The 11,275-nt window shown below is 34.1% G+C and overlaps 1 protein-coding gene across 5 annotated transcripts in view; it reads right to left on the bottom strand.

Moving 5' to 3' along the window:
• Positions 1-296: 296 nt before the first annotated feature.
• Positions 297-11,275, bottom strand: part of MAP3K7 (mitogen-activated protein kinase kinase kinase 7) — an 80,861-nt gene continuing 69,882 nt past the window's right edge. For 2 of the 5 annotated variants that reach the window (XM_015081237.3, XM_015081239.3), the window contains 4 exons: positions 11,102-11,207; positions 6,576-6,637; positions 5,722-5,837; positions 297-3,356 (listed from right to left, as the gene is read on the bottom strand). In XM_015081237.3, coding sequence (XP_014936723.1) covers positions 3,176-3,356; positions 5,722-5,837; positions 6,576-6,637; positions 11,102-11,207 — 465 coding nt within the window. In that variant the 3' untranslated portion in view covers positions 297-3,175. The remainder of the gene's footprint in view (positions 3,357-5,721; positions 5,838-6,575; positions 6,638-11,101; positions 11,208-11,275) is intronic. The other 3 variants (XR_008298470.1, XR_008298471.1, XR_001431466.3) reach the window with 3 other exon arrangements.

The following is an 11,275-nucleotide window of genomic DNA, read 5'->3' as shown; positions in this document are numbered from 1 at the left end:
AATAAGAAGAATCACTCAGTGATGTATATGCCATTTGTACCTCATATAAATCATGATTTAATGAAATTGTGAAGAGCACCCATTTAACAAAAACTTTGAATGGTTAGATAGATTATGTTAAATGGCCAATCATCTAGCTTCTCAAAAATCATGATTATGTTACAACAGTGTTGAGTACTGTAAGAATACTCACTACTCAGTTTTTATTTGACTTTGTGTGAGGTAAACATATTGCAGAGCAGAACACCTCACAGCTTATTTGCTGATATAAATCATTAACCATTTTTGTAAACAAGTTTAGAATAACAATCTGAATTTTATTACAAACAAAAATAATCTAGAAAGCTTCCTTCAATTATACAGTATGCACAAGGATTTCTGCATTACACGGTTTTACATAAAATGTTTTGAATGATACAAGTGGGACTTCCTACCATTTGAAGAGGAGTTGACTGCTGAAAACCATACACTTAACAGAAAGAAAAAAGTTTCACAGGCAAAACCTATGATCCCTGGCTACAGGCAGGAGCGGAAACTAGGAACATAAAAGAAGCTTGGAGAAAAAAAAAGACAATAAATACTCCAAAATGCTTTAGCAAAAAGAGTCAAACATTTGTAAACAACTTTTAAACAAATCTCTTTACTATGTGGTGTTGCTATAAAGTCAAGTCTTAACTGATTTTCATTTGACTCAGAAAAGTTACTTTTACTGCTGAGTATTTCTCTCTAGACTTTTTCTTTCCCTGGAGAATAAAATATAATTAGGTATTGTTCGAGATTCTGAATTTCTTAGAGGGGGGCCTTTGAGCCACTTGCTTGTCTTTTTGCTATTTCCACCCATAAATGAGGGTTAGAGTGAAAGGTAAAACCAGAATCAATAAAAATTTTGGCTCCTTATTAGTCTCTGTTTGGAGGTTTAATGGGTGAGGATGCTGATAAAACTAGCTGTGGATTTTAATTATCCCTGCTGCACTTTTATCCCATCAGGGATAATCAGGACTTAAAAAGTATGAGCTTTGCAACACAACTACTTACAAACCATGTAGGCTGAGCTGCACTCAGTGTCTAGGACAATTACTGTTTGAGAACCCCCAGGAACTTACTGTAAACAAACAAGCAAGTGTTCAAGAGCCTGTTTTTGTACTTGGTACCATGACATAACACTACTATTTTCTTTCGTTTTCCTACTTGAGACTTTTATGAAGTGATTACATGTAACAATAATAAATTTTCCCTTTAAGTATATATGATATATAGTAAAAACACATTAATGACTAAAATAAAATCTGAAGTCAAGCATTAGCATCCACACTTGAATGTCTTGTGCTCTGAGATAATCAGAAAAGTCTCTAAACACTGACTAGGTCCCTCTTGGTGAAGTGACACATGTATGTAACAAGCAGTAATGCTAGGAGTTATACTTTTCCTTAGTCTACAGGTATTTTCTGTGCCAATTTTATTTTACTATTAATGTGTTGAGACCAGTATCACTTTCAGCTAGGTAATCAAATTATTTGGGAATGATAACCTTTCTTTCATTTAAATCAAGCAATGGTAGACATTTATTTACTGGAAACTTTCTAATAATAGATTTTGAGGAAGCTAAAAATGACACAGTTTAGTACAAACTGTCCTTTACCTTTATTGCTTGTATACACAGGAATACATTATAAAACTCAGTGGAAGGAGGAAAAAAGTAACAGAAGAAAAAGTTACCTGCTTTAGCATTTTTTAAGAATAGTTTTGATAACTTCTTAGATCAACTTGCTTATCTGAAACAGAGCAGAACTACAATACAATCATGATATAATTCTAATAATCACAGAAATTATGCTTTCATTTTTAATTTTCTCTTCATAAAACATTAATGCTATAAAAATGAGGTTGATGACATCCTTATTTAAAAGACACCTTGTACTGGTATCAAAATGTGATTTATTTTAATACCAACTGAAAAAATAGAGCTTATATAGTCTATTATTTCAATGAAGTTTATTACTTTTATTTTCAAAGTTTACGGTAGCAAAGTTATTGTTAACAATATAAATTTTCTCTTTATAAGTGTTGAAATTCCCTTAAAAGTGTTGAAAGGCAGCAGGCATTCTAGGATGGGCTTGTAAGGAAAATTAATTATTCCAATGTTGATAAAGAGTATACTTGATGAATTTATATTTCCTTCTTTAACTTCCTTACTAAACTTCTCCTGATTTGCCAGGTTTTTTTTTTTATTTTTTACTCTTTTGGTATCATAAAAGAAATCTAAGCCCAAGCCTTTTAGTTGGAGCAATTATTTCCATTTTCCATCATTTCTCTTCAGTTTTTCAAATATACACTACAACAATCCAATAATCATTGCAGGAAGGAATGATCATTTAAGCTGGATCGTGTTCATTTACCTTTTAATTTCATTTAGGAGATATTAATATTAGAGTCATAAAGTCTTTACAGTCTCAACACACATACACACAATCAGAGAATTAAAAATCTTTATATCTTAAAAAAAGGGTTCCATTTTGTTCAATGTATCATAATTTCAGTCCAATGAAATAGGCTTTTTTATTAAATACAGCAGCCGCCACTTACCTTTAAATATTTTATGGATGGAACTAAGTTCAGTACTGATTGAAGGATGCTGGCATCAGAGCCCTCACTTTGGAACTATCTCTAAAGGTTCTGCATTTCTATAATGTACCACTGATTATTCTAGATTTTATAATACCCTGTCTTTAACTTGGTATATACCATCTTTTGGAAAAAAAAAATTATTTGTTTTTTGAGATGAGATACAAGAACAAAATCATTCTTGAGGTTCCACCTCGAAAAAAGGCGATGTTTGCACATAGCAGCTAGTTTGATACCCCGTTTTGTTAGGCTAGCCTTCACACAATGAGCATGCATATATAGCCATGGTTCACTGCATCTGTTTTGAAGTTGAGAACTGCTGCTTATTCAAGTCACAGATGCCCCCATGTTATGCAAGGAGACAGTTGAACTGCATGTCCACCATGAGAAAAAGAAAATAAACGATGAAACAAAATGCAGCAAATATAGGCAGTTGGCATTCAGAACACGCCCAAAAGCTAACACTCACGAATTGTCATTAGAAGGGCTTTTCTTTCCTTAAAAAAAAAAAAGTCTTTCTTTGCATATTTTAAAATTTGAAGGTCCCAGAGAATCATGAAGTGCCTTGTCGTTTTTGCTGCTGGCTTCTGATGACCTCTAGTTGTTTTTTACATTGCTGGTAGTAAGTAGAAAGGCTTTTGTTTTCATCTAAAAGCTTTTTATGTTCCTGTACCAGACGAGATGTATTTTGCTGGTCCTTTTCATCCTGGTCCAGTTCTGCAACTAGTTCTTGCCTAAAAACAAATACCACATAATAAAATATAGTAAAAGATACACGATAGAAAAAATTTATACACTAATAACCAATGAGATCAACTAATTAGAACTTTTATTCTGGCTCTGTCACTATGCATCTCAGGGACACCATGCAAATGTAACTGCGGGCTAGAATGGAGACTAGCATCCACTCTTCTCGTTTACCCATACAAACACCATAATCCTTTTATTTTAATAAGTAACTCTACTTAGACAATTAGTGAATACAGATAAAATGGTATAATTAAAGTTTTAGAAAATTTTATCTGGTATCCTTTTTGTGTAGGAAGAAAAAGGCTGGGGAAGGGCTCTGACCACAGGAAAATAACATGATGTTTTTACCATTCACATTCCACTTTTACACTCATGAACTTTTATTCATGTTTTGAAGTCAGTTTTATTTAACCACAGTGCCAAGTGGGGGCTAATACAACATTTGCAAGCTAATTAAAATAGATGCTACCAACTTAAGTCTGTTTCTTATTTTAAAACAGTGAGAACAATACAAAGTACCACTTTCAAATGAGTTATTCACTTTTAAGAACATTTTCAGGAATGACCCTTAGAGACTTTCATAGCCTGATAAACTTTTTTAAGCCCCCTTTTATTTGGGAGATGTTCAATATTAGCTCCTATAGCGAAGTTACTGGATATAACTGAATAACTAACGAAAAGCCTCCAAATGGTTTTCTTGTAATACTTCTCATTTTTAAAGTATTCAAGGGGTGCCTGGGTGGCTCAACTGGTTAAGCTTCCGACTTCAGCTCAGGTCATGATCTCATGGTCCGTGGGTTTGAGACCCATGTCAAACTCTTGTCCAGCTCAGAGCCTGGAGCCTGCTTTGGATTCTGTCTCTCCCTCTCTCTCTCTGCCCCTCCCCTGCTTCTGCTCTCTCTCTCAAAAACGAATAAACATTAAAAAAAAATAAAGTATTTAAAATTGATTAAAACCATCATAGTGTTCACATTCCCTCAATCCACCATTTATTTTTTCCAGCTCAGAACTCCTCTTTCAAATGAATAAAGTATGAAAAAAGTATAGGTTAAACATGTGAAATAAGAAAGTTTTTTTTTTTTTAAATAAAGTACTAACAGTTCTATAGTTAGCTCCATAATTTGCAGACTCTAATATTTATTTCCTCTATAGCTTTTAAGGTACTGAATTGAAATCATTTACATTGTTATAACAATAAATTGCGATGGAGCTACTTTTTGTTTGTTTGTTTTTTTGGAAGTACAAAAAGAAATTATCTCAGGAAGCAAGAAATTTTCACTTATTTAGATTAAAATTAATAGACGGAATCCTAGTACCATATATACATATAGTTGCCATGAGTTTTTCCTATAGCACTTCATTTTAGTTACCACAGTAACTCAGCTTCAGAGGTACAAAATTTCATGAGGTACAAAATTTCATGACGTTCATGTTTAAGAAAACTGAAGTTTTGGGTTTCTTTAAGAATTTCAAATAAAGGAGTATGGGAATTGTAGTTCTTAAAAAAGCGAGGAAGGCAGCCTCCATAACTCTTAGAAAGACACATGTGAGTACAAAACTCCCAAGAAAAACACTCACAGGTATAAAATAAAGTAATTCTATTCTCCTAAACAGATACCTGGAGAGAACAGATCTACAAAATGTTTCTAAGATAAAGCACAAGTGAACATTAGTAAATCAAATTATTTCACTTATGTCCAAGGAAACAATAAATCTTTATAATTATAAATCTAAACAGCTTTTAATTTTAAAATTCTTAGAACATAAAACATGTTTATGTAGCACCAGTTTATTTTCCTTAGTTTTAATGTATGTAGTCAAAAAGGTTTAGTTTTGCAAGAAAAATAGCCAAAAGGTGCTACAAACCAAAAGGGAGAACATATGTAGAACCTCCAAATTACAAATATAGTTGAACAACATGGGTCTGAACTGTATGTGTCCACTTATACGTGGATTTTTGTATAGTACTGCAAATGTATTTCCCCTTCCTTTTGATTTCCTTAAAATTTTCTTTTCTCTAGCTTACTTTATTGTAAGAATACAGTACATAATACTCATAACATATAAAATATATGTTAATTGACTGCTTATGTTATTGGTAAGGATTCTGGTCAACAATAGGCCATTAGCAGTTATGTTTTTGCAGAGTCGGAAGTTACATGCAGATTTTTGAATGAGTGGGAGTTCACAACCCGAACCCCCAAGCTATTCAAGGAGGTCAAGTGCATGCTTAATGATTAATTCTAAAAATTAATACAGTTTTCATGTCTTTAAACAATATTTCACCTTAACATATTTTAGACCCAAAATACTAATGTGTTTTATTTTTATTCATAACAGTCAACTTACTTTCTCTGTAATAACAATGCAATTTCTGTTTGAACTTTCATATATTCTTGTGCCATTTTACAATGCTGCTCAAACACTGCCATAGATTCTTTGGAGTTTGGGCATGGTGCTAGAGGCTGAAAATAAATAAAGAAAGTTAAAACATAATTAAATCAAATCTCAATATCAAGCTGAGAGTTAATATGGTGACTGTGATATATTTTTATAGCACTAAAGCAATGATCTTTTAAAAATAAGTGTTAACCCATGGCCTAGAAAATTTCAGTGTCCTTTTGTCAGAGTTAACTCACAGCTTAAATTCACACCTGTGGTTTTAACACTTTCATTGTTATAGCGGATCATGACTAAAGTGATCACTGGCCTCTGGTTTTACATTTCAGGTTGCCAAACCGTATTATACCAAGAGGGTTTATGGCTCTCATACTCATGAGGAGACACTGAAGTGTATTACTTATATTTTCAGTCACAATGAACGTGACAGTGTATTACAAAATCTACTAAGTAGAAATGAGCTTAAGTAAATTTTATATTGTAGTGCACTGAAAGAGCAAAAATGCTATTCTTGGCATCCTTAAACAAAGATATGGGAGTATTTTAAGACAACTGTTAAGAACATGATTTTGCCAATTTTAAACTTGATTAACTTAACTGAATGAATTATTTTAACTTGAATTTAGAAAGTTTGGGGAAGCCAACTAAAAGCATAAATAAATGAATACACGATGACAAGATATGAACACTTTCTAGGTAGATTCTAGAAAGATTCTCTAGCTTAGATAGCTTTCTAGATAGATTCTCTAAACCTTTTCTATAAGGAAAAAGTAAAAACGGTCACTGAGAAACTACTCCTTTACCTGTAGTTGGTGATCCAGTGTAAGATAAGCCATTGGGATGGAGTTATCCGATCCATTGGTATCTGGAATTCAAGTATGTGTTTATTTATTTTCTATCATAAATATTTATAAACAAAAAGCAAGAAAGCTTCATGAGATATTGGCATTTTGTTCCTAAAGTAAGCAACACATAAAATAAAAGTTATTGCTACTGGTAATGAAGAGTCTATTTCTGAATTTAAAGGTAAACACAGAACATCCAATTACCAGATAATCAGAATGCAATCATACTCTCATACAATTTAAGTTGGCTATAAATTACATAATATTAAAGCTTACAAATGCTTGTTCAATTAAAAACAAAAACAGTGGTATGGGAACTTTTTAAAATTTGGTCTTCACTGACCCCACCTAATCAAAGCTCGTATCTCTTTCTTTCCTTGACCATGCTAAGTTTGCTACAAGGCTGTGTCAACCCCCTTGAACATTCGTGCTCTTTAACGAAGAAAGAGGGGAAAATAAGAGATACATTCTCTTCCAGTGGATTACCTTCAATTTATATATATTCTAGTGTGAACCCTCAACCCACCTCCCCTAATGAGAATCACTGCAGAAAATGAAAGATGTTTTTGATGGGAGTATGTTAAACACAGGTATAATGAACAGTTAGGTATATGGAAACTGCAGTTCAGTGTCCTGTGTGAAACAGTTAAATGGATTAAATCAAACAACTAGTCGATTTTACCAAATTGTTTGGACGGCTTTTGTTTGTATTTCATAAGAGGTAAACTGTCATAACTTGCATGAGTCACATGGGATTAACATTTATGCCTCCAGAAGCAGGCAGGATAACTGTGAAGTAATACAGACTTTTTATTTCAGAAGTAGCTGCCTTCCCACAGTTAGGAAAGAGTAAATGAGCTACACAACTGAACTGTTCAGCCCTTTTCCTGACAAGTGACTCCTTGAAAGAGTGGTATAGATAAAGACAAGGTCAGGCTGACAGTAAGGCACTGTATGCAAAGCAATAAAAAACTAGGACAGTTTGATGGTTCACTAACCTCAGTAATTTATTGTTGACTGATGAATATTCTAGTTTCCTTTTTTAAAGCCATTGAGAATGTGCTTGCAAGTAACTCTAAAAGCCAAGCTCAATCAGATGAAATAAGATAATGCATGTAAGAAATACCATGCAATGCTGGCATATGGTATGCAGTCAACACATGGTGGTGATGGTTACTATTACTGTAGTCGTTGTTGTTATTGATATAAAATGGGAGCATTAGAAAGGACAGGCAATTTAAATTCTAAAGTTTGTTTTTCTGATTGAAAAAGTAATGCTTATTAAATACCGGAGTGCAATAAAGAAAAATAACAGCATATTGCCTAGTAGAGTCCTACCTACCTTAAAATTATATACACTATCATAAATGTTTCCCGAAATGGTTAAACAAGAAATACACTTAATTTGTTATTTCCCTCACCAATTCTTTCCCCACCCACAACAAGACTTTCAAACTATGCTCCCATGGAACACTATTTTCCACAAAATTACAACTGATTGGGGCACCTGAGTGGCTCAGTTGGTTAAGTGTCAGACTCTTGGTTTTGGCTCAAGTCATGATTTTGCAGTTCGTGAGTTCGAGCCCCACACTGGGCTCCATGCTGATAGTGCAGAGTCTGCTTTGGATTCTCTCTTTCACTCTCTTTGACCCTCCCCTGCTCACACTCTCTTTCTCTCTCTCTCTCTCTCTCTTTCTTTCTAAATTCCTTCATTCCTTCATTCATTCGTTCATTCATTCCCCCTGGGGCACCTGGGTGGCTTAGTCAGTTAAGCACCTGACTTCAGCTCAGGTCTTGATCTCATGGATCGTGGGTTTGAGCCCCGCGTCGGGCTCTGTGCTGACAGCTCAGAGCCTGGAGCCTGCTCCGGATTCTGTGTCTCCCTCTCTCTCGGCCCCTCCCCCGCTCATGCTCTGTCTCTGTCTCTCTCTGTCTGTCAAAAATAAACATTAAAAAAATTTTTTAATTCTTTCATACTTGATGTATCTTATTAAATAAATACCCTGTATCTGATATGTGTTTTAGAATTAAGTATATCAGTGTTTCACAGTATTCAGGGAATGAAAAAAAAAAGCCAAGGACTGTTATTAACTATTAAAGTACTCAGCTTACACTGCAAATATAGTAGTTTATTAAATTTATTAAATAAAGCATGCTAAGTTTATTTTTATTTTTAATGGGCCAGTATTCTGACTCTAATAATATTACAAGGAATGGGCTCCATGTCTTATACTTCTGTCTTTGCAAACATTGAGTGTTTCCCCCTCTGTGGCTCCCTCTACTGTGTCTAGCCATCTCTCTCACTAACTGCTCTTGGGTATGTGTCTTTCTTTATCCCCACTATTATAAATAGAAACCCAAAGGCCCTCATTATGTGCTGTGATCATTAAACCCATGTATGCTTTTTACTTTTCTCTGAAAATGCATAGAAATCCCTTCTCTTTTAAAGTAAAAACATCTGATTAATTTTTTTTAACTATGTATGTATGCACTTGTAATTTTTTCCTAAATCAGGGGCCTTCAAAGAAAAAGGATTTGCCAGTATCTCTTCCCTGTAATTTACTGTATTAGCTTGATCATCGATACTTTTCTTAGAAACAGTGCAAAGCTGAACTTCATTAAATATAAGGCTTAAACCACTCTCAACTTTTAAAATTATATTAAAAATTATTTAAAAATGCCAAAGACAAATTTGAGTTGAATTCTGGACCCAGGTACAATTTCTAACTATTGGCATTTTGTGGTATCTTAGGTCCCAAAAAGAAAAAAATGAGACTGGGGTTGGAAGGTTGGAAGAACACGGGAAGTAGAAAAAACACAGCAGTTAAGTGAGAGGGACGTAAGAGGATTTTTATTTTACTTTCATGAGTTCACATCTGCCACATGGTGACTGGTATGTCTAGATCAGTCTAGGCTGAAGTCAGGAGGCCGAGTTGAGTACCTCCCTCACCAGAGGGCTGAAGACCCAAAAAGAGCTAACAGTACCTGAATGTTAATGATCAAGTCTATCAAGAGCATTTCCCTATGTACCTCTGAGGAGAAGCACACAATGATGAATTCTGCACATGTGCTGCTGAGTACTGGTTAATGTTCTGGACAGTCCTAGGTTGGGCAATGCTAGGGGTGAGACTTAGAGGAGTTTTTGCCACCACTAAATTTAAACTTGCTAAAACTAGAGAGTACACCCTTGGCTAAACATAGTTGTATCTTACACGAAACAGAGAAAAGCTACTCAGTTAATTTTTTATATTAAATTATGAACTTGACGAAGCCATGCCAAATATCTATAAATACTTGTAAGTAGTGTTTTTGTTTGTAAAGACAGAAAGCTGACTTTTTAATTTGGATTTAATTGCCACTATTAATAACATAGTTGATCTTATACAAGATCCCAAATGATCTGATTTTCTAAGGTCTAAGAGATCATCTTTCCTTCTCTGACATAATAACATATAAATAATAAATTTTTATAGAACCATACTGCTGAGTATTTATTAAGGAATTCTCTTAATGCTAAGGAAAAGTTAATTCCACTATGGCACATAATTTCCTGCTTGCCCATAATAAACCTATTCCATCATTAGATTTTAATACTAATATTTTAACCAGTTAGTCATTCATGTTAAGGATTTTAGTGACTCTTCACAGGCTTTTTAAGGTCTAGTTAAAAATTTAGAGATTTATTTTTTTACATTTAGAAATTTAAATTTCTAACTAGAAATTTATGTATCTGAAATGAAGTCTCCCTACCAGTTAAAAATGATTCAAAAGGTCAATGGTCAGAAATTTTTTTTTCACTGAAGTGAGGTACTGGCATCTTGTGTCTTTAAAACAAAAGACTGAGATGAAGAGGATTATTATTCTGATTTTAGTTCTTTAAAAAATAATGACTTTACTACTATCATCTAGTAGGATGGATCAAAAATAGGAAAATCAGAGATGTAAGTTCAAGAATACAATATCTTCCTGTCTGTAAAAACCCCAAATCAAACCATGTTCAAAATACATGTTTAGTATCTGGGGGGAAATGAAGTATCTGGGGAAATGAAGAGGGCAAGACAATCTCAGTACTCATAAAGTCATCTTTAAGTTTATTGCTAAATATTTGATTTTATTAGTATAAAAATCTAGCCTATTGTAAAATGTCTGCCTTTATTTAAAAAAATTTTTTTTAATGTTTATTTATTTTGAAGAGAGAGGGAGAGAGACAGCGCATGAGAAGAGCAGGGGCAGAGAGAGAGGGAGACACAGAATCCAAAGCAGACTCCAGGCTCTCAGCTGTCAGCACAGAGTCTGACGTGGGGCTTGAACCCACAAACCATGAGATCATGACCTGAGCCGAAGTCGGATGCTCAACCGACTGAGCCACCCAGGCACCCCCAAAAATGCCTGCCTTTATAAAGATCAGAGTCATAACACAAAGAAATGAAAACAAATATGATAAATTCAGCTTCATAATTATAATGAGGAAATACACTGGTCACCTGTGGAATCATCAGGAGTCCATGGATGACTTCGACTTGGCTTTTCTGAGGTTGGTCCTGAGGTAGTGATCATTCTGACACTAGGACTGGATGACCTACTGCTTACCTGTAGGAAGAAGTAATAGAAGGAACAAAATGTGATGTTTATGTGGGAATAAAAAAAGACAAGAGAAA

This window comes from Acinonyx jubatus, chromosome B2, assembly GCF_027475565.1.
Source record: "Acinonyx jubatus isolate Ajub_Pintada_27869175 chromosome B2, VMU_Ajub_asm_v1.0, whole genome shotgun sequence".
NCBI classification, from domain to species: domain Eukaryota; kingdom Metazoa; phylum Chordata; class Mammalia; order Carnivora; family Felidae; genus Acinonyx; species Acinonyx jubatus.
Note: the sequence above shows the minus strand (reverse complement) of the source record. Positions and strands in the feature narration are given on the sequence as shown.